This window comes from Sturnira hondurensis, unplaced genomic scaffold (assembly GCF_014824575.4).
Source record: "Sturnira hondurensis isolate 20B ecotype Veracruz unplaced genomic scaffold, ASM1482457v3 Scaffold0006413, whole genome shotgun sequence".
Lineage (NCBI taxonomy): Eukaryota > Metazoa > Chordata > Mammalia > Chiroptera > Phyllostomidae > Sturnira > Sturnira hondurensis.
Genome location: NW_028079044.1, coordinates 48,437,622 through 48,461,460, shown reverse-complemented (window position 1 = coordinate 48,461,460; position 23,839 = coordinate 48,437,622). Strand labels below are relative to the sequence as shown.

Genomic DNA, 23,839 nt, shown 5'->3' with positions numbered 1-23,839 from the left:
ATAGTCTTTTCTCTGTAGCTGCCTCATACTCCCTCAAGTTTATTTACAGTTACCATACATATGGTTTCATTCCCATTTTTAGTGGGAGTGTTCCCCCATCAGGTTTTTGTGGAGTTTATGCGTGGCCTCCCGTGCATTTTTTCAAGTGTGGGGTCAGGCTGAGTTCTGTGGCCGTAAGCAATCCAACCATCTATAGCCTGGCCATGCTGGGCGCCTGACGTCATCACCGGCCCAGTTAACAAGATCTCACTGAAATTTTGCATTCACCGGAAAGCTTGCATCGAGTCATTAAATTAACTCCCATCTAGATTCTCAATTGACAAGTTACAGGAGCGCTCCAAGAATATGCTTTATGATTTCCTTTGGGTGTTCTTGCAGAATAATTAACTGAGTTAAGGAAGTTGCCATGCGAACAGAACAGCAAAATGTATTTACAGCTTTCCGCTGGTGAACATACTGCTCGGTTCTGCTACACTGAGCACAGAGGTGAAGGTCACGTCGTACTAAGGTCAATGTTACAGACCATGATTCTAAAAAACACAGCCTCAAACTCTCTTCTCCTCATTAGTTGGACATCTGTACTTTCTACTCAGATGTACCTGTCCTGTGCCCTTGTGAGTTCACTGTTTGTCTCCGATTGTTCATTTCAAGTGGCCCCGTAGTGAGGGCCAAGAGGCGGCTCTGTGCCATTAGTACTTCTACCCTTTTTAGTACATCATTTCTCATGCGTAAAACTTCCAGGAGCATCAAAAGTTGACTTCAAGCGTCATCTCTTCCCTTGCTTGGCCTTCCTTCCTGGCTCTACAAATGAACTGTCTGTGGTCCACCCAGTCTCTCCAGATGGGCGTTGGGCCCTGTTTCCACTTGCCTTGGAGAGACCACGGCCCCCCTCTGACAGTTGCCCATTCTCTCTGCTGCTTCCCTGAATTTCCCCTGTCGGCCTTTTACATTAGAGGACACGCAGACTCATCTGCCTTCCTAAAAACAGAACAAAAGGACAACACCCCCCTCTATGTGTTGCCTTGATCTGCTTTACAGCAAAACTCTGAAGACAGAGGTTGATGTTTGCTCACTAGCTCTTTCTCCTACCCGGCCTCCACGAGTCGCCGTGTCTGGTCATTGAATTCTGGGACCCCCCTCTCTTCTTACTTATTTTCATTCCCCGCATAACCCCTTCTAATCTAGTGACTTCAAATAACATCTCTAGATCTCCATCATCTGCTAACTGCCAACTAGGTAATTAGGAATAGCAAACGCAATGAGGAAAATTTAGGGAGATAGAGTATGTCTTTTTAAAATAGCTTAGTAACAGCGATACCTATTAAGGGAGTGAGCAATTTCTGTCCACTGGTCCAGGAGAAATGGTGGAGAGGATAAACCATATTTCAAATGAGTACACCGAGATGAGAACAGTGCAATTTCAGAGGCTGCCATGGTGGGGTTATAAACCTCCCCCACTTTGCCATATGACTCTGAAGGATCATGACCTAAGAGGTGAACGAGAAGCCAGCCGATTCTCAGAAGGTCTTGCAGCCTGTCTAAATGGCTATCTAAAGGGCCCCCAAACTGGACCTTGAACTTGAATGAAGGTAGTCTTGGATGAATACCACCCACATGTGCCTCACAAGTAAACATTACCATGGACTGAAATGATAGATAGATAGAAAGATAGTGTTTTAGAGAGTACACAGCACACAGAGTGAAGCTAGGCACAGACACGTGAGTGGGTCCAGTGTTTTGGAGTCTGGAAACCCAGCCAGTGTTTTGGAGTCTGGTCATACCAGGCCGTTCTCTTCCTCCTGAGAGTCCCACGGTTTTGCAGATAATAAGTTGTGAGACAGTTTTAATGTGAGGTCTCCCAGGAGTGGAACCTAGTGTAGGGCTTTGGGTGCAGCAGTTTACTTGGTAAGGAAGGAATGCTGGTCAGGAAGTAGGGACGGGAAGGCAGCAGAGGGTCCTGGTGAGCCAGCGTCCCCAGGGGGAAAGCTCAGGGGCACAGTGCAAAACACCCATCTCGGGGGAGCTCCGCGCATGGGCTGATGGGAGTGGGCTGGTGGTGCCCCAGCCCCTGAGACTCTCCAGGTGCCCGCTGCTGCCCTCGGTGGAGATCCGGGGGTGGGGGTGGTATAAACGCCCCAGCATTTCTGAACCGTTGCCGACATAGACCAAGCAAAGTGATCACGCGAATGGAAGATATTTTCAACTGAGACTATTCTAGCAAGATTGTGAAAAAGGATATTTTTCCTTTCTTTTAAACATCATTATCATCCTTGGTGTTTGAGCTAACTTCGCACAATATTTTCGGTTTGGGGCTGTGTTATGTAGAGGATCCTCAATGGAGACCTGTCAAGTAAGATTGTGCTTCTTGAGCATAAAAGCGTCTTGAAGGAGCCATTGTTAGTTGTATTTGTTCTACTTTTATTTCAAAGTCTTATAATTGTCAATACTGGTTCCACATATTAATATCAGTAATCGCACCCTTTAAAAATTCCATCAGACAACTTGGGAATACTAACTTTGCAACCAAAGCTAGTATTTTTATGCTTCTTACTTTTTTTGATCAGTTTTCAAAATTTTAATTTTCTTTTCTTCCTAGTATGTATTTCTTTGAGATAGAACATACTTCTGAAATGTTTGACTTACAACAGGTATTTTTATCTGTTCAAAGATTTTATATATAAATGTAGTTTAATACAAATATTTTATTGATTATAAAGTTTTATATTAATAATATTCCTTTATGGGAATCTGAACTTGGCGTACTCAAATGTTCAATGCCAGAATTATGGACAATTAACTAATCAATTTGAACACCAGAGATACATAAAAAGATGTGCGATTCACAAGTGACCCAGTTCCTCTGAAGCCGAGCTGAGGACTGTTGGAGAGTCGCCGTCTGTCTCACTCCCAGGGCTGGGCCTCATTGCCACGGATGGTGCACCCAGCAACCGATTCCCCGGCCCTCCAGGTCGGGTCACTGGCTTACAGCAAGGCAGCCCGGTGTCTAGTGGACCTAGTTTGGGAGACTAATTATGAAGAAAAAATGTGGAGACATTTTTAGAAATGACATCGTAGTGGAGATGTTAGATGTACACCCTTAAGCAAACTGATGATGTGCCCATAAATAAGTTACATGGAAGGTATTAATATCAGATTAGGGAAGTAAGGTGCTGGAACTCAGAAACAGAGAACTTTCTGCAACATTATGAAAAACTGTAGACCATTTATGAATTACTAATTAATCAGTTTAAATATTTATTCAGTTCATCAAAGATTTAAGAACTTAGCACAAGTAAAGTGCTGTGAGAATTACTGTGGAAGAGAAAAATAAATGACACAGGTCTCTCTGGTCCTTCTTCCTGTCTTGTCCTTGTTGACACCACTGACCTTCAACCAGAACTGCCCTCACCCGGTGTCTAAGTCCCGGTTTCAAAGAGGCTCACGCTCTTGTCAAGCAGCTCCTCTTCCCTTCTGCCTAAACTTGAAATTATGTCCTTGGCTCAGAGACCAGGGTCACAGTTGTAACTGCTGGGACCTTCTATGGGCTCCCTGGCCCCGTTTTCCCTGGTCAGATGCAGCACCAACAGGGCCCTGCCTGCCTGAAGCTGCAGCCCGTAGGACTCGTGCCCCTCCCACTGGTAGACATGATGGGCAGGAGCAGGCGTCTTGAGCTGGTCTTCTCTTAGTTCTAGTCTGTTGACATTCATTCATTCACTCAGATATCTTGGTGCTCATTGTTAATTCTTTCCAACGAGTGGCAAGCGAGTGACAATTGATGAGACATTTTTCTCATCAAAATGCGACACGTACCAGATTTGACAAGTTCCAAAGCCAATGAGTACCGAGGTATGACTGTATTCTATACATTTGAACAAATACCTACTGTATGCTAGGCCTCCATGCAAAGTTAAAGGAAGAGAAAGGAGGCCTTGCACTGAACTAGACACCCGAGGGACGTCTCTTTGCGGAGATGGGACTGAGCCTCTGACACCTCCCTGCCGTGAACTTCCTCTTTCTTACCCTCATTATACACGTCCCAGACTTGGCTGTTCTTCTCTTCACAGTAGCCTCGTTTTCCCCACAGGACTTGTACGTGCTGTCTTCTTTTCCTGCTAAGGGTGCCCGGCCCCTTGTTCTCTCCGTGTCTCCTTGGTGTGGTGCAGGCCTTCCCTCCCATGTTACTTTCCAGGGGCGCGTTTCCTGATGGTCAGAGCTGACGTGGCCAGCCACACGCCCTCCCCAGCCATCTCCCCCAGCCACGTCCCCCAGCTCGTCGCCGCTGCCTTATTTATCACGGAAAGGAATGTCCTTGTTTGTTCAGTTTCGTGTGGTTTGCCTTCCCCTGTGTAAGCGTCAGGTTCACGGCAGTAGGGGCCTTGAGTCACTCGATGCGTGGAGCAGTACTGTGGTCTAGCGAGTACCTTTATGGGTACTTACCAGAAGTATGAGTGCTGGAGGAAGTACTGTAATAGTCTAAAAAGAAAGAAAAGTGTATTTTTATCTAGTGAGGAAAGACTTTTTTCAAAAACCATGAACTTGGTACTTTTGTTAACATCATACATATTGGCTCCTAAAAAAAAAGAGTGCCTTTAGAACGTGCTCTTTCACCCAAGATGAAGAGCTGTGTCACTGAAGGGCGGGGTGGGGGGGCACTGCGAAGGATCCCATCATTCACAGACAAAGTCCAGGACCCTTAAAACGAAGACTCCCGAGACCCGACCTCCGCCTGGCTCCTCAGCCTTGTTTCCAGCTGTCAGCTGCCTGACACCTTGTGCTGATTTATGTGGTTCTTTGCCTCCCCGTCTTTGCTCGTGCTTTGTCCTCTCCCCGGAATGTTCTCTACCCCCTGCATGACTTCGATTTTCTCACAAACTCTCATCCATTCCTTAAAACTCATATCCACGCTCGCACCCTGCAGTGGGCCTCCTTGGATCCCTGTCCCCTGTCCCCCCCAGGATGTGTCCCTCCCCTGGGCTCCCTCACAGTCTCTGTGACTGTCTATCAGTCACACTGTCATCAGTGTATGTTAATTGCTCATGTGCCTCTATCCTGCATGAGAAAATCAGGGATAATTTTTTAATCTGTCATTCCATATCTACCACTCATTCCTATGCTTGGCACGGAATAGGTGCTCAGTAAATATTTCTCTGAGCAGAATTAATGGAAATAATATTTGCAACTATGACACAGAGAGAAAGAGAAATTTACTCCTGATTTTCATGAATACTGGTGTTTAAGAAGCAAGGATGAATTTGCAGGAAAGAGTTAAAAGGTTGATTGTTTCATATTTTCTTTCTCAGCAAATACTTCCAACTATGGACATTTTCTTTGTCCATTTACTCTTTTAGTTTACCACTAGCGAGTCCTCATCTGAAATAAAGTGACATTTGCCCGTTCTTATTTAATGTTATATAAATAGTGAGTTGAAACCACTTTAAGTTGAAACCACTGCTTTGTGGGTCAGAAATAGTCAGATATTGGTAATTTCTATGGTTCAACCTAAATATAAGCATTAAAAGCCATGTCTCTCTTCCTTGCATCTGTTTACCGTCTTTTTACACAGCTCACCCAGCCAGGGCTTCTTGTGTCAGTAACTTCTGTAGTTGGTAAGGCCACCACACGCGTTTGGGTAAAGGAAATGGAGATTGTCTCTGTGCAGTGTGTGTGGCCTCGGAGGTCACAGGTTCCATCCCTGTGAGGGTGCAGCTTCGGTCATGGCCGGATGGGCACCTGTCGGGAAGGCCTTGGAAGGGACTTCCAGCTTCCACATTTCGTAGGACAGTGGGCTCCATTACCACCCCCTCGCTCTCTCCCGTCCACTGCAGGACTCTAAGAGTTAAAATAATATTTGACATCATCGAAACAGTGATGTGTGCCTTTGTGCCTACCCCACAATGGAATGTTCAAGTAGTCGCTCACATTTCTCTCTATGGATTCAGGAAACCATTAGTCCCACATTATCTGATTTACTAAACGTATCTTGGCCCCTACAGCTATCCCATTAGTCACCCCTAAACACACTCAGCACAAATGAATGAGATGGTTGATGATAACCAGCGTGGCTTCCTAGAGGAGGACTTGCCCTGTGCCTGCAGGTGCAGGAGGAAAGCCAAGGTCAGGTTTTCAGGGCCCTGGGGCTCTGAACCTGCGGTCCTCTGCCTGGGAAAACGGGGCCTCTGATCGGCAGAGTTGTACCTGCTGTTTCTACGAACGTTGGTGTTCACGTTTTCCCTGCTTCTGGTTTCTTAACCCCTTTTAACTTTTAAGCTTAAAAGAGCCTTTGAAACTAACTGAGCTAGCTGAAAATATCTTTTAAAAATAAGAAACACATTTAGATTCTGGTGCACAGCAAATTCTCTGTGAAGAAAAGTTCCAAATTTGTGGCTCCATTTGCATTTCCATAAACACAGAGAATCTTTGTCTGAACTTATGATGTGACAAATACCAGTGTTAGAAACGGGTGTTTTGAGACTAATTGTGCCTCTGCTCCCATTCTTGTTAGTGCGTTTGCACCGCGAAACAACACAAAACTCGTATTTGGGGCTCAAGGGCTTTTTCCTTGAAGTTGACATTTTAATGAATTTTCACCTGTGTTGCCTTCAGTGGTGTAATTAAAATATTAAAAAGTAACAGTAGGTGCCAAGTTGCCTCCCCCCGCAGGAAGTCGATCCTGAGATGCATGTAGCATGATGTGTGGTAGGTTGCGGCCTCCCCACGGCATCTGTGGCGGGGCGGGAAGGAACCAGGGGCTGTCTGTGATGTGGGCCCAGCACCCACCTCACCCAGCACCTCCGGAAGCTCCGGGCTGACACCGTCCTTGGCGTTGTCCTGCCGGACAAAGCGGGCAGGCAGCCTCAGACCCCACATGGCACAGAGAGACTTGAACACCTGGGCTCAGGGGTCTCACACCTACACAGACTTCCAGGCCCCAGGCAGGTGGAAGAAGGAGCAGAGAGTTCCAGAAGGGCACTGGCCGCGCAGATGAGGACCATGAGGAATTAGGGATGCCCCATACAGGTGACAGTGCTTCTTCCCCACGGGGAGTCACGCAGCCCACGCCTGGGCCTGGGCTCAGCCCGGTCATGTTCCCAGCTCTCTGGCGTGGTTGATGCAAACTGAAATTACTTAAAATTACAACGTCAGTGTCTCCACTGCACTATCCGCATTTCAAATGCTCAGCAGCCGTGGTGGATGGCAGAGAGCGTTTCCATCAGTGCGGGAAGTTCTGTGGGGCCATGCTGCCTGCTTACCACGCAGCCCGTCTCTCCCAGGTGCTGCCGCCTCCCCAGATGCTGCAGGAGGAAGGGGCTGAGTCTCCCGGCCCCGATGCACCCTTCTCTGCTGCCCTCACCTGGGGGGCAGCTCCATTTTAGCCCCTGGACCCCGTCTTTCTTTCATTTTGGACAGTGATGTGGCTTAATAAACCAGAACTGGGATCAATAGCAACTGAAAAGTACTTCCGTTTCCATAAGGCCAGGCCAGAGAAGTGGGGGAAATATTTGTGTTCATCGCACCGGTTCTGTTAGAGAAAAGGAAGAAAACCAGTTTAAGTTCATAAATATTCACACCTTGCAATGGGAACATCCAAAATTATAACATCGTTGGCCAGCAGGAGATTGGTGGAAAGCAATCCAGCTGTGGCATGAAATATATTTTAGAGCAGAACAACCGAAACATTTTGGAACCAGCCTCCTCGCAGATAAACTGCATTTGATGGTGATGGAAACCTGCGCTGTTGGGCGAGGCTGTCTGCGAGTCGCTGCCGTTAATCCTTCGGTCAGCGTGGCAGGGGCGGCTTCGGTGGCTGGTGCTGCCGCCGCGTTCTGCCGCGAGTGTTTGTTCTGCAGGCTGCACCGCTTTAAAAAACATTTCTGAACAAACTCTTCCAGGCTTCCAGTTTAATGTCTTTAGCGCATGCAATATGCATAGTTTTTGTTTTTCTTCTGGAGTCTCAGCAAATGTCTGGCCATCGCACAAAGCGTCTGTGATGCTTAAAGGTATTTCCCCCGCCGGCTGCTCGGGACGCACGTCGAGAAGCTGGTGTGTAAGCAGATCTTTCCCTCCGCTTTGCTCGTGGGCCCTCCTGTGGGGTGTGGGGAAGGAAAGGCAAACTCACGTCCATGTTCTTCTGCGTAAGGGTGCGTAAACAAGCCACACAGTCACACACAGACTGAATTTTTATAAAAACACGATAGAAAAATACACAACTGCGCCAGCTTAAACAAACAAAGTTGTCCTTGTGCTGTTTCATGGAAGGATTGCTGTCGGGGGGGGGGGGGTTATCCATAAGAGCACTCACCATACGTGTGCTACACACGGGCTAGGCTTTCGGGGGTTCCGGCCCCTGGAGCACACCACCGACAATTGCTAGTCAGGTGGAAAGTGCTAACGTGAGTGAGCCCAGCGGTCCAACGTGAAGGACTAGGAAAGGTGGGATGGGAGAATCTGCCATTGACTGCAGGCCCAACAGGGGCGCCTAACTTCCTTCCCAAACTCAGATGGCGGGTCCAGCTTGCCTGCCTGGGCCTGCAGATGGGACCAGGGGTCAGGGCTGGGCCTTCAGGGTCCAGGCCTGGTCTTTCTCCTTCATCAGTTGCACCAAGGTGACCGCCACTATGCAAGTTTCAAGCATAGCAGAGAAGGGGGGGTGTCCCTTGCCTGCCAGAGGAGTGACCCTGGCCACCACCAGTGAGATGTGGCCAGTAAATGAAGGCTTTCCTTGTCAAAGAGAAGGTGCGGGTACGGGTGGGGAGGGGCGTGGACACCCGCCTTGATCTCTCCCTTGAAAAGCAGGGACAGAAGCCCCAACCTTGCTCAGCAGACCACAGCAACACGAGGCGAGAAGTTTCCACTTTTCTTCTCCGCCTACAAGTAATCCCTGTCTTGTTGGAATACTGGGAAGCTGGGGGGATAAGTAAATAACAGACGTGCAGTATCTAGCTAGCGTGGGAAGCATGTGCCCAGCCCGTTGTCAGTGCCTGACAAGTACTCGTGCATTCTCTTCTCTCCCCAGCCCCTGCCATCTTTGAGCTTCCCCAGGGCAGGTGCTGCCCTGAAGGATCTCCTGGATGTTTGTTGAATTGAATCAATCCGATTTATTTATTGGAACCTCACACACTTAGCCCTGAGGTTACTTAGCTTAAAAGAAGTAGTAAAAGTATAGGATTTTTCAGATCCAGGAGGGACCTTTGAGATCACTCTCATGCCTTCATTTTACAGAAGACGAGACCAGAGTCTGAGGGGCTGGGAAGACGGGGGTCCGAGCCCCCAGCCCAGAGTGCTGTCGCCTGTGGCACACTCACAGCCAGCTGCTCGGAGGCAGCGTGTCAGTCCCGTCTGTGTCCCCAGCTCTCCCAACCGCGTCTCGCATGTTGCTGGTTCTATGAAAGCTCTTTGTAAAGTGAATTAATTCACCATATCCTCCTGCTTGCCCTTTGGCAAATGTAATATAGCCTGTGGCTTTGCAAGACTGTTGCGAACAGATACTGTGATATAACCTTCCAGGCCCCACAGAGGCTTCAAGTTAGCCTCTGTCATGGACTATGTAGTGAACGTTAAAATAGTTTAGCATCTTAAAAATACATATGTATATAATGTTTTTAAAGACACAGCAGAGAGCCACTGAGCATGTGCTGTGCTTTTCCTTTTAGGTCGGAGAAGTCGTCGCTGGTGGCCAGCGAGCATCCAAGTTCGTGAAGAGAACCTTGGACAGGGGCCGAGAGCAAACGCAGGAGAGGTACCACCTCCTGGCTTCATTACAGTGTTCCCTTCGGTGTTGTCGGTGGCCACCTCCCAAAAGATACAATTCCTTAAAGTTGTAAAATGACCCCTACCCTGAATGCTAGTCCCCAAAATGTAGATTTCTGATTTGGAAGGCTCTTGATCCCTAAAAACAAACCCATGTACACAGAGGCCCCGGTTTCTCATGATAGGCAGGGTGGTGACGTCCACACCAGTGATGCTGCTGCTTCCGGCGCCCTGGCTGTGTCCCCAGGGCACAGCCGGTGCACAGTGTGCAACCTCAGTTTACGGAGGGGAAAGAGAGGGAGAGGGACCTTTGGAATGTTTCAAGGTCACGTAGCCACAGCATGTCAGGGCAACGGCTGAGCCCTGCTCCTAACGCTGCTCACACTGCGTGCCTTCTGTCACCCACATGCCACCACACAGGCTCCAGATCTATCAAGGCTGCAAGGTGCCAAGGGGCCGCTCATGTGTCCCCTGCCAACCTCCTAGTCGCAGGTCGTCTTCCAGCCTCTGGAAGCGTCTTTCCCACCAGGACCTTCAGCCTCTCAAGAGAATATTCACCCCCTTCTGAGCATTTCCTGGTGGTAGGAGGGCTCTCTGATTCCTGACCGAAGGTTCCAGTTCTGCCACTGGGGACCCTCGGGACAAAGCCCACCCCCGTCAGCAGGGATACCCTGTGAAGTGTTTTGGACGAAGCTCCCATCATTTCTCAGTCTCTCCTTACAATGAACGTCCCAGTTCCTCCAACTTCCCCTCCACTTGTCATGATTTCCAGGCCTTGTGTCCAGATGGCAGCATCTATTTTGAACCGGCACAAACTATCTTTGTGGTACAAATGCACAGGCTAGATTTATCATTATAAAAATACCTGAACAGGAGCTGTATTTATGTCTCGCATGGATCCAAGCATGATCCATAAATAGGCATTTCTATATTCAAAGACAACCGTCAGAGCTCCGTGGGGTTCGTTTGAACAGGTATGGAACTGAATTCCTATTGAAAAGTAGGGAGCTGTTTTTAACCTTGGAAATCCCCCCGCATTTCCCAGCTTCGAGATTTCCATTTCAGATACATGTGTGATTTACAGAGATTCAAGGGTATTGGGACTGCCGTGAATAGTCAAGGTCATAATTAACCCCCAGCAGCATCCACGCACGTGAAGATGTGAGTCTCATTTGTGAGTGATTGTGCCCCGTGGGAAGCCCGGTCACTGCAGGCCGCCTGGAGCCGGTTCTCAGGCTCAGGAAAACCGTCCTCGCTGGGATTGCACGTGGTGACTAGGGATGTCTGCGCACCATACTCCCCGTAGCGCCTCCTGTGTTATTTTTGAAGAGCGTTTCCTTTCCGTCTTTGTTAATAAGAAATGATCACCTCCCAAGCATACATAATGCAGGGCCGGGCAAAGTAGGTTTACAGTTGTACGTATGGGAAGTAATACAATGGTAAAGAAATAGTAATACGAGAAAAAACTCTGTTTCGTGTACTCACACCTGTAAACCCACGGTGCTTTTGCCCCCCCTGTTTGTCTGTGTGAGGTCCCCCTGAATCATGGCAGACTTCCTGATCCACATCACCTCGGCCTCCGGCTGCACAAGCCCATTAACCAGAGAGCTGCCTGCAAAGGCCGCGCACAGAACTGAGTGGGCTGGTGTGTGGTTTGAGGGGATGAAGAGCCGCTGACACCCCAGGACCACGGAGGTCTCTGGGGCCTCCCCCAGCCAGCACGGTCCTTTCTTCGTGCTGTGGAGACAGGGCTGGGGGAGGCGGAGGAGCAAATGGAGTGGGGTTTGGCTCACCCAGACTGGATGGGCTTGTGCTCTGGCGGGAGGTGACTGGGTCAGTGAGCCCTTGTGGTCCTGCGATCCTGTGCAGCAAAGGAGGACACGCAGCTCCCACACACGTGGGTTCGCTGAGTATTGCGTGTCTACCCTGTGCTGTGATGCTCTGCATTGTCTTACCTTTGACGTTCAAAATGACGACAGGCTAAATCCCCTTATTCCTAGCATACTGAGGTTCAAAGAGACTGAATAATTCGCCCAAGATCACGAAGGTGCTAAGAGAGTGGTGGAACCAGGATCATAAATCTTGGAGCATTCTTGGGCTTGCCTCCGTCCTCTCTTCATGGTGTCTTTTTAAAAAATATTCTTCCCTCTCAGGATCAGTCTCCGGTTTAAGTCTCTGCATCCTTCTCAGGGTCCTTCTTTGCAAAACTGAGCAGAGAGCACAGAGTTTTTCCATGCGCCCACTGCCCCATCGCGTGCGGATGCCCCCTCATCATTAACGTGTCCCCCACCTGAGCGGTGCATTTGTTACAGTCAGTGAACCTACACTGACACCTCCTTGTCACCCAGAGTTCCTCGTTTCCATTAGACGACACCAGACTTAGTGCTGTTCACTCCGTGGATTTGGGCGAGTGCCCAGGGACGCGCAGCCACCGTGACACCTGTCCTACAGAGCAGTTGCACTGCCCTAAACGGCCTCCAGGCTCTGCCTACGCAACTTCCTCTCCCTCCAGCCCCCGGCAACTGTTGAACGTTTTGCTGTCTCCATAGTTTTGCCTTCTCCAAAATGTTGTGGAGTCGGTATCATACAGTGTTTAGCCTTTTCAGATTGATTTATTTCCCTTAGTGATAGGCATTCAAGGTTCCTCCATGTCTTTTCGGGATTTGATCATGCATTTTTTTTAGTGCTGAATAATATTCCATTGTCTGTATGGACCGCAGTTTATTCATTTTCCTACTGGAGGACATCTTGGTTGCTTCCAGTTTGGGGCAGTTATAAATAAAGCTGCTATAAACATCGTGTGGTTTTAAGTTCTCAGCTCCTTCGGGTAAATACCAAGGAGTGTGATTGCTTGATCGCGTGTGTAGTTTTATAAGAAAGAGCCAGTCTGTCTTCCAGAGCGGCCACACCATTGTGCTTCCCCACACGCAGTGAGCGCGCGCTCCAGTTGCTCCCTGTCCTTGCCGGCATTGGGTGTGGCTGGTGTTTGGGGTTTTGGCTGTTCTTCTAGGTGTGCAGTGACAAGTCCTTGTTTTAATTTGCATTTCCCTGATGACGTGCGGTGTGGTGCGGAGCGTCTTTTCCTGCGTTCATTGCCAGCGGCACATCTACCCTGGGAGGGTTCTGTGAAGTCCTGCAGCCTATCTTTCAATCACGTTGTTTGTTTTCTCAGGGTTCAGTTTTATGAGTTCTCTGTATGTTTCGGCTAACCGTCTTTTATCAGATGTCTTTTGCAAATATTTTCTCCCAGCCTGTGGCTTATTTTGTCCTTCTCCCTCCTGAAATTATCTTTCATAGAGCAGCAGTTTTTCATTTTAATGAAGTCCAGCCCGTCAGCAATTTCTTTCACGGCTCACGCCTTTGGCGCTCATCTAAAAGTCATCCCCGTACCGAGGTTTTCTAGGTTTTCTCCTGTGTTATCTTCTGGGAGTTTTATAGTTTTGCATTTTACATTTAGGTCAGTGATCAGTTTTGAGTCAGTTTCTGGGAAGCCTGTGAGATCTGTGCCCAGGTTCTTTTCTGTTTGTCTGTTGCTGTTGCACAGGTGTCCAGCGGTCCCACAACCGTTTGTGGGAGAGACTGCCCTTGCTCCGTGGTACTGCCCTTGCTCTTTGCCCGAAGATCAGCTGACTGTATTTATGGAGGTCTGTCTGTGGGCACTCTGCTCTGTTCCATTGATCTATTTTGTTGTTGTTGTTCTTTAGCCAATGCCACTCACCGTCCTGATTGTAGTAAGTCTTTAAATTGAAGAGTATGGGTCCTCCAATCTGCTCTTCTCCAGTGTCATGCTGGCTGGTCTGAGTCTTTCGCCCTCCCTGTAAACTTAACAATCATTTTATTCTGTGAGCTGCTCCATTGCTTAGAAATTAGTCTGGGGGCTGCTCAGAGGCCTGGGAGGTACTCAGCCAGGAAGCATGTACTTTGGGCAGACCCCACGGGTGCCAGTTTGGAGCCATTTCCTCTCCATTCAAGCCTGAGGGTCTTGAACCACCAGCTGCTATAAACTCGGGGAGGCATCAGCTTGTGGCGACCACTCAGCTGTCCCCTGTCCCTCGGAGGCCACTCAGTGGGCGGCCTCAGTGGGAGGTGAGTGGCCTACATTTTATTCACTCGTACTCAAGAGAGAAGCCCTTGGGGACCCACCCTGACTGGGGAGAGGGCCTCTGTCAAACTGCCCACCTGGCATGCTCGGGACCTTGACCTCTGTCCCCGGACTCCATGTGGTCGGCGTGACCGAAGGGCAGTGTCAGGGGCTCAAGAAACGGCCTCTGCGAAGGTGGCATCAGCACCCCTGTCCCTCTCTGGGTTTCTCCCTTCGCTAAACTCTGACCTCTGGTAGTTCCTTGTTACCTTGTCAGATTCTCAGTGATCTCAAGGACATTGCCACTGGGAACGGGATCTCTGGGCCAGCTATGCCAGCCCACCATACTACTGGAAGAAAGCTCTTACGCTCTTGAATCCAAGGAGTCAATCTTTGATGTGTTACCTAGTAACACTTTTTTTGCTTCCTTTTTTGCTAATAAATACGTTCATTTTGTGTTCCAGTCACTCTTAGTAGACTCTAGCAGGCTTGGCCCTGGCAGCCAGGTGGTGGGTCACCTCTGTGGGCGTCTGTCCTCAGGGCTGTGACTCAGCGCCTGTTGGGGACCACCCTGCCTGGTTTCAGGAGCTGTAACCCCCCCAGGGCTAAGGCTGAGTGAGCGACCTTCGGACTCTAAGCCACTAAGGAGACAAAGCTTGTGTCCCTGGCAGGGGCCCCCAGTGCTTGATCAGTTAGCCAGTGATGGGTAAGATTCGCCCAGGGGGGAACAACCTAAGACAGGCATGATCACATGGAGGGCCCAGGTAAGGACTTGGGGGGCTATGAAGAAAGGGGGTGATGGACCTTCGCCCCTCGGCTTTGACGAAACCTGACTCCCCTGAGTCCGAGAGAAGTCTCCGAAAATTCCTTGGCTATCTGCCTCCTCGGCCTGACTTAAGCCTGAAACAATGACAGAGGGCGGTGCAGCCCTGCGCTGGAAAGGGCGGGCTCCCTGGGTGATCAGGCCTGAGAAAGGATATGTCAAATCCTGTGAAGCCTGCTTTGCTAAGAATGCTCTTAGTTAAATGATAAAGGACCGAGCAGAAAATGAGTTTGTTTTCCCAAAGTTTTGTAGCCTTTTAGCTGATAGACCCTGACTCAGAAGAAGCCCTAAGAGTTCTTTGTATGCTGTCTATCATTTGATCCTTACTGCCTGACAATGATTGATGAGTTGCACCTGTAGTCCTGTGCCAATTAACCTCAGTAAAAGCCTGTCTAGGCAAGGGTCAATGTGCTTTCCCCTCAAGAGGGCAGCCAGGCCGCTCTGAGGCGCTCCCCCCTTGAGGGAGCAGCCGTTCAGTCCCTTTTCCTCCACAGGACTCAGTAGTCCATGTGAATTTGTCTCACGTCTCATCCATGACGCCGTGGGCCCTGGGAGCCAGTGCGTGTTTCAAGAGGCAGGAAGCAGCAGGGAGAAAAGTGCTCTCCTCTTTGTTTGGGGGGGTTAGTGCACCCTCCAATGCCCCAGGCCTGGCCGCCTGCTATTTATTACCCAGAGCTTCAGGGGTAATTAAAGTCTTGCTTGCCTATTGCCCCTCCACTCCCCTCCAAGTAGGTGAGTGTGGATAACTGTGAGCCCGCCAGGCTCACTTTTTATTGCTGAGATCCGGACACTGTGGCCCTGGAGACAGGCTGGCAGTATGATAGGCTGCTCTCCTTCAAAGTCAAGGACAACATCATTATAACGGATAAATGTGGATATTTACTTACTTAGCCCACCATTGTCATGGCCTTTTAAATAAGAATATAGTAATTAAAAAGTAGAACTCTAATAATGGCTGTGATGTAGGTCTTTGAAAACTGTAACTTCCTGCAAAATTTGTAGAGTACAATGTGGGTCTTCAGAATATGCAGTTTTGTACTGTTTGTGTTCTTTGTATTTGTATTCAGTGGGTTTATATGCATTGGTCAAAATACTGAGAGGAATCAAACACTCAAATGCCTTTGTGGGTTGAGTAGATTACAGACCTGAGGGGAGGGGCTTCAAGAACAGTGGAGAACTCACACTTTCCAAAGACGAGGGAGACGGCCTCCAGCCCCCAACTCCCCTGCAAACTGTGCCCCCTGCAGGAAACGGGTGTCGGTGCTCCTGCATTAGACTGTGATTTCCTCTAGATTACAGATAATTTTTTATATACTTTCATTTGCCTATACACTGATGTTTTTCTTCTTAAAGATGTTTATTTTTCAATTGCAGTTTACATCCAATATAGTTTTGTATTAGTTTCACGTATATGGCATAGAGGTTAGGCAATCATGATTTTTAAAATTTATTCAACAAGCATTTATTCAGGTAAACTGCATGCCAAAGATAACAAGTTGAAAAAGACACAGTTTCTGCCTCCAAGACGTCAGTCTAGTGGAGAAACAGACCGGTCATGGGGCTGTTACACGGCAGTGTGATCAGTTACCAGGAGACTTGCCTGTCTGCTGCGACCGTTGCACTTCCGGTGCCTAGAACATAGTAGGCACTTAATATACGTCTGTTGAATAACTGACTGAGTGATGCAGTGATTCCAGAAGAATGCGACAGATCAGCTAAACCCTGGGGGAACTTTATGTACATACCAACTACTGGGCCCAACTCCGGGCCTTTGGAATCGAAGTCCCCAGAAAAGCAGCCCTGTGACCTGCAGTATCTCGAGATTCTGTGACGACGATGAGGGGCACCACTGGCCAGCAGCCCTCTCTCTCGTGAGTTCCACTCTGAGCGTTGCTGAGTGGACTGGGTGTGGGTGCAAGAGCAGGCTCCTGGGCTGGGTCGTCTGACTCAGCGGGATCCCTGAGCCTTACGGGCCTCACCCAGGAGTGAGACCTGCCTGGGGTGACTCCACTGTGGTCCTGGCCGTGGGCTTTGACTTGGTGAGCAGAGCTCTGACCTGCTGACCTCTCTGCCAGCTACCTGGGCCTTGGCAAGCCCGGCAGCACTTTTGACCATGCTGTTAATCCAAGGCAACTCTCTTGCTCCTGCAAGGTTCTAAGCTCCTTAAAACCAGGCGCAGTCTCTGACTTTTTTGTCTCTATGCTCCAGAGATAGAACACTGACAAGTGTTTGCTGAATAAATGAATGAGGGAGCTGTATCTGTCTAAAATTTAATTGCAAATGATCTATCAATTTCCTTTGGCCTTTTTTGTCATTATAGAAGCAAGCAAACTGAGAAACTAGAAGTGGACCCTAGCAAGCACTCCTTCCCCGACGTGGCTAACATAGTTCAAGGGGAAAAACACAGGCCCAGAAGAGTCCGACCTGAACCTGAAGTTATACCAAGTGAGGAAGACCCAGACTTTGAAGATAACCCTGAAGTGCCTCCATTGATTTGACACATGAGGCCGCACTGACCATGACCCTGGGCCCATTCTGCTCAGTGTAAAGAGTGTACAAACATCATTTATGGGGTAAACACAGAGTCATTCATCAATGTTGCTACCCCAATGTTTTGGCTTCTACTTTCTACACTAATATTCTTAACCTAGTTTGAAATTAAACGGTGCACCTTAAGTAGGCCATAACTCATCATTTGTCTGGATAAAGTGTTGGCTAGTGAAAATGTTCAGTAAATCATAGAACTAACCTAATGCAGATATCTCTTAAATGACTGAAAAACATGCTGTTATGGACTGAATGTGTGTGCCCCTCCCAGTTGGCATGTTGGTGCCCTAACCCCAAATGTGGTGGCATTTGGAGGTGGGGACTTTGGGAGGTGATCAGGTTAAGATGAGGTCACCAGGATGGGCCCCCATTTAAAACACAGGCCCTACCCCTTTAAAACACAAAAGAACGGGAAGAGGCAATGTAGGAGACCAGCTCTGTGGCGTTCAGACCATGGCTCCAAGGTGAACCTTTGACCTTCAGCTTATACCAACAGGAACTCATGGGCCTGGGTCCCCTGCATCCCCTCCCCACTCTGCTCCTGCTCATTCCTTGTTTCCAGAAGGCTCTTTGCCTATACCCCTGAGTTAGCCCCCCAAGTCAGCCCCACAAGGGCAGGAGAGGCCTTCTGTCCTCCTAGTCCCTGTTCCCTATGCCCACTCTCCATCTGGGCATTTTTTCTCCTGGTTTTCAAGTTTTTCTTGAGCAGCCGGATGGCCCATCACATCCCCACGTCCCCATGTCCCCACGTCCCCAGCACAGCCACTCACATCTCCGAGTTGTGCTCCTGGCTACCACAGGGAGCCTTGCAGGGGGAGCCCCTGCATCCTGAGTGGTCAGGGAATGTCACTAGGAACCCGGTGACAGCCCTCCTTCCCTGCTCACTGCAGGCCTGCCCTCCACCATAGGGGACCGCCACAGGGGCTCCTGCAACAGGCAGTGTGTCTGTCAGCGGGGACAGTCTGTCTCAGCTTGCCTGACACTTTGGGTAGAAAGTGCTGCCTCTTCTCCAGTTGACACGCAGCGGAACAGTGTGTCTGTCACTCTTGTAGCAGACCTTCGCTGAGACTTGCTGTCTCTGGGACATCTGGTCCCCAAGTTTTGCCGCTTCTGCGTAGTCTGGGGTTTCCCTGGTGTTAGAGATAAGCTCCAGCTGGCCCTGTTGGCGGCTCCATCACTCAGCAAACTGGTACAGAGCACCTACTAAGTGCAAGGAGCCACACTGTGTGTCAGGACAGATTCTTTCCCAAGAGTCCCTCTCCAGGTTCCTGTCCTCTTTCTGCTGAATGACTGCACCCTGTGGCCAGCACAGTGTGATGGCCGGGTGAGCATGCTCCCCCTCTGTGCGCACGCTCCATCCCGTGGCTTCTGCTCTAGGCCGACCCCAACTCCAGTCTAACCCCAACTCCAGCCCTTCCCCCACCCCAAAATGCATGCCCCTTTGCCTGCTGTCTAAAGGACAAGATATGGGCCCCCACCTGTTGTGAGAGCACATCTCCCCCCACATCCTCCTGGGCACCCAGCCTTCCCACTACACTGAACTTGTCACCTTTCCTCGTGGTTCTGTGACCCTCTGTTCGGAGCATCACATGCTGGGTCCCGGGGCCCTGGGGAGCCCTCTTGGGGCTGCGTGGGAGCTGCATGGTGGTGCGGGGCCTGGGCAGGATGCAGGCCCAGTGCGGGGAGGAAAGGAAACCGAACCCTACCTCCCACAAGACTCAACATGGGAAAGGTAGTTTTTAGATCTGAATGAGAAAGGTAACACAGAAACTCCTGGGTCGCTGCCACCTTGCTAGGACCTTCCTGAGTGGGGAACCCAATTGGGCGAGCCCGCGGCTCACCGAGGCGCCTGTGACCAGTGAGCCAGAAGGGGCAGCAGCAGCTGGCCGTCAAGGCCCAGACCCGGAGTCTCCCCGCTGGAGCCCCGCCTGCCGAGGGAGCAACCGCAGCTCACGGCCGGGCCTTCCTGGGGAGGCCCCTCGTCCGAGGGGACGTGCGCTGCCCACCCCCCGCGTGTCTGCCCTTCCACGTGGAGGAACACCCTTCCCTATCACACTCCTTGGTCTGAACTGAGGCAGTGACAATAGGGGTGCTGTTGACTGAACCCCCATGTACTGCAACGCCTTACATTCGTGTGGGGCTGCTGATTCCCCTCTTCGTGGACCCTTAACCAGTCTGGGTTTGTACTTCGATACACCTTGCTTCCTGCAGCCACCTCCTCCGGGTCATGCCACTTCCATTTCTCCCCACTTCCCCTGGGGGCGTGGCCATGTGTCATTCCTCCGTGGCTCCCAAGAACCTGCCCGTATCATACAGTTTGAATGACTAGACCGCACTGACCACTGAGTTTCCATCTGTTGTGTCACTTCCCTGTTCAAAATGGGCAGAGACTGGACATTCTGGACGGGACAGCCTGGTTCCCAGGTGGCCCAGCACTGCCGACCCTGGGCTGGGTCCAGTCACCCAGGTGAGCGTGCACTGGACAGCATCCCTCCGCCTGGACCCAGCAGGCTCCTGGGTGCCAGTTCAGCTGCGTCCTTGCACAGGAAGGTGATGTGATTTTCATGACCGAAGAACTCTGGTTCCCAGAGTCCACTTCAAGGATGCTCTCACACCGACTACGACCTGTGCACCATGTACAAAGTGCCTACTGTGGGGCCAGCACGGCACTGGGTGCGTCACATGCAGTGGCCTCCAATCAGAATGACTGCTGTGTTGGGGGCATCGGCCCCATTTCACAGGTGAGGCACGTGGGGTTCTTGGGACTGGACGACTTCCTAGTAAGAACAGTGTGGCTTTAAACTTGAACCTATCGTATTTCAAACCTATGCACCTCTCACTGTGCATGTGTCTTTTATATGACACCATACTAATTTATAAGAAAAACTTCCATATATGTGTATCAACAAGATTATACCCTTAAACCCATTGACGTACAAAGAATCCCAAACCCTCTCCTTGTATGAAAACATTTGCACTTTGTTTTTCATTGCAATGTATCTTTAAATCAGCCCTTTACTCTCTCTTTTTTTCCCCTATTAATTAGCCAGGTTGCTAAGCTGGCACAGTGCAGTGGTGTAAAAGTGTCCCCACATTAATAGTGCCTCATCAGCACGGAGGCAGCGTGTGAAATTACCTCCGGAAGCATCACCTGAATGCAGTTGGCACCCCCGCCCCTGCCGGCTTCGGACGAGAAGGAGAGCACAGCCGAAATAGCAGCAGGCTTGCATCGCCATCTGCAGTGTCGTGGGGTCAGAGGAGGTGAAGGCCTCCTTGCCCACCAGTGTCCCTCCCGTCACTCTGCCCCCCTCGGCTGCACTATCCCCTGCGCCTTCAACCACCAGGACTGAGTGGCCAAGGCTTCCAGAGCCGGCTGCTCCGGAATTTCCCTGGTGGGTGGGTGCTCACCTCTTCAACAGAGCGCATTGTGTCTCCAGGCAACTGGATAGATCAGTTGTGAGTTGTGCTGATGGGACAGGGCCCCTGGCACCAGGGACACCGACCCCTGCTTTCAGTGCTGGGTTTAACCTCTCAGGAACCTCCATGCTGCGTGGAGGAGGAGCTGGGGTGTCAGGATAAAGGGGAGCTCAGTGGGAGCCCCTTGGGGGGTTTCCTCCAAGACCGTTAGACAACTCCACCTGTTATTAGCCTTGCCTGGATCGTGAATTTTCTCCCCAGTGTAAACACCAGAGATCCCCAAAGTGCCAGTCTTGGCCTTTCAAAAGTCTAACAAGTTCCATCTTATTTGAGATTAAACTTACTCATTTATCTGCTCATAAAGTAGAGTAAACCCAGGGCAGGTCTGTCTGTACCACCACCAGAAACAGTCTCCTCACCCGAGGGCCCAGATGACTGTGGGGCATGAGGTAGCTGAGGGAGGGACTATGGAGAAAAAGGAAAGTCCCAGACGATACGGGTGCCCACACGAAGGGGACACCTCCTCGTCTGCCAATGACTAGCCGTGTGGTGGTGGGAATGCTGTTCGCCTTGGTGGACCCTCAGTTTCCTCCTTCATAAAGTGAGGGTTGTAGTGACACCGATCTCGTCATAGAGGTGGTTAAATGCATGTGATGCCACTGGTACGTAGCAATCACACCAACAGCTGTTAATTATCGAGGTGGTGATGGTGGTGATGGTGATGGTCATGGTGGTGGTGGTGGTGATGGTGATGGTGGTGATGGTGATGTTGGTGGTGATGATGACAGTGATGATGGTGGTGGTAATGATTTCGGTGACAGAGAAGAGTGATGTGTACAAATTAGTTGGTAATTAAAGGTGTTCCATTGGAACTGCCTAGAGTCTAGAAAGAGGACCGTGTCATGTCGACACTTGATCTAATACAACAAAGGAGACACCAGAGAGCAGTGGAGAAAGAATGGTTTTTTCAATACGTGGTGCTAGCTCAGATGGCCATCTATATAGAAAAAATGAAACTCAACCCCAAGCCCACATAAAACCCAACATATAACAGGCTTTTTGAAATCTAACTGTGGAAAGAGATACAGAAAGGCTTCTGGGACAGCGCCCCCTTGCTGGGACCTTCCTGCGGGTTAGTGCAACCTGTCTGAGCCTGCTGTTCTTTGGGGGCGTTTGAGCAGCGAGCCAGATACTGTGCCTTAAAAGCACGAGTAAGGGCCGCTGCCTCCTGGTTGATTTCCCACGATCCATGTGGTGAGAGCTGCTCTTCCTGTTCCCACACAGTGAGCCGTCCGAGCAAACCCTGGGATGAGTCTTGGCAGGAAAACCACTCTCTGGCCCTCCTGCAACTGCATCTGTGTGTCAGGCCCCCCTGAGTGGGGTCCATGTGTCCCAGGGGGCAAATGGTTTCCAAATCTGGTCCTCAGGACCATTCATGTCTCTCAAGGCATTGTCAATATCCCAGTGCCACAGTCTGGGCTCAGGGGACCGACCTTTTCCAGATGGCCCTACTTGGAAGCACAAGGGGTTTTCAGAGATGCAGTCAGTTCTTATTTCCCATGTGGCTCATGATCTTTGTGGGTGGCTCTGTTGGTTAGAGCCCTGGCAGGACAGAGGGTGAGGGTCCCTGCTGCCTGGGACAACCTGGGGGAGGGAAGGGAGGCTAATGGTCTCCCGAGGGCCATTGGTGCACCAAGCATGGGGCTGGGAGCACGCAAGCCTCATCTCCACTCCACGGAGTGATTCCGCAGGGTTCTTATTTTGCAGGGAAGCAGGATTTGCAGAGAAGTTACTTACCCAGGATGACACAGCTCATCAGCAGGAGAGGCTGGATTCAAACCTGGGCCTGGAGACCTCCTTGGGGCCCAGGCTGGGCTGCGAGGGCTGTCAGTGAGGGGCTGGGCTGTCACAGCGTGGATGCGAGCTCTTCCAGCCTCCGCTTGTCCCAGAAGGGAGAAATGAGGCTGCGGGGCCCGTCTTCCTGCTCCCCCGACCCTCTGCAAGATTCTGCCAGGGGCTTCAGAGAGGAGGGAAGTGGGGGCGATGCTCGCTGGAGGGGCCTGAAGAGTGGCCATTGTTTTCCTGAGACCCAACAGAGGCCATTCCATGAGTGCTGGGTGCTCCGGGAGCAAGTAAGAGTCCTCTTAGTCAATCCTTATGTTTAAGGAAGAGTGATTTTTAAAAATACAGTTTACATTTTTTTCCATCAACAATGCTGTATTAATAATTCACCATAAATGAGAGAATTGAGCTTACCCAGCTCATCCTTTCTGTGACATGTTCGGTTAAGTGAGGATAATCTAATGCTGTAAAAATGATGATAGCAGCTAACATTTACTGAGCACCCACCCTGTGCCCTTCATTTTATTCTAGCACGTGGTGATTGGGCACGTGCTGCACTGCAGACTGAGGGCAGAGCAATCAACAGCAGACAGAGATGTCTGGCCTGCGGAGTTGGCATTCTACTAAAAGGAGACAGAAGATAAGTAAGCCTACAAACAAATAAGGAAGCAGGCCAACCATGCTGGGTATGAGGTATGGAGAGAGAGGAACGGAGCCCGGCACAACAGGGGCAGGACCGTGAAACGAGGTGGTCCCGGTGGGCACTGTTGACATGAGCTCAGTGAGTCATCAGACCCAGAACGGGCTGCTTCAGGAAGAGCGCTCTGAGTGGACTGAGGAATACATGTGAAGGCCCTGTGGTGGGCGTGAGCCTACTTCCTTGGAAGAGTGACCAGGCGGCCACCTGGCTGGAGAGGGGGGGGGCTGATGGCACCTCTTTATTCCATGAGAAGCAGCAATGGAGGCCCCTGAAGGTGGGGTTCTGTGCAAGGCTGTCTCTGAAGGCTCACCTTGGCCTCTACTTAGGGGCAAGGGGGCCTGTTAGGAGTGGCGGTGACAGTATAGAGAGAGACGATGCTGGCTTGGATTGGGGGTGGTGGTGAAGGCTGGGAGAGGGGACGATTCTTCATTGACTCTGAGAAGGAAGAGACGCTTCAGGATTTGCAGCTGGAGTGAGCGTGGCTTTTGAGAGAGAGGAATCGAGGGTGGCACTGAGGTATTTGAGTCAAGTTCAACAGAGATCTGCAAGAGCGGGAGGGATTTTCATCTGGGGCAGCAGAAGGGGGCCGTTCAGCCTGGGGCACGCTGAATCGCCAGCACCGCTGGACAGCCAGTGCAGGGTGTCTGTAGACAGATGGGCCCTAGAAATCCGGGGAGAGGGT

At 50.4% G+C, this 23,839-nt stretch overlaps 1 protein-coding gene across 2 annotated transcripts in view; it reads left to right on the top strand.

The window, feature by feature from the left end:
- Positions 1 to 17,331, top strand: part of DNAAF11 (dynein axonemal assembly factor 11) — a 54,996-nt gene extending 37,665 nt beyond the window's left edge. For both annotated transcript variants that reach the window (XM_037048568.1, XM_037048567.1), the window contains exons 11-12: positions 9,651 to 9,736; positions 16,972 to 17,331. In XM_037048568.1, coding sequence (XP_036904463.1) covers positions 9,651 to 9,736; positions 16,972 to 17,149 — 264 coding nt within the window. In that variant the 3' untranslated portion in view covers positions 17,150 to 17,331. The remainder of the gene's footprint in view (positions 1 to 9,650; positions 9,737 to 16,971) is intronic.
- The last annotated feature ends 6,508 nt before the right edge of the window (positions 17,332 to 23,839 follow it).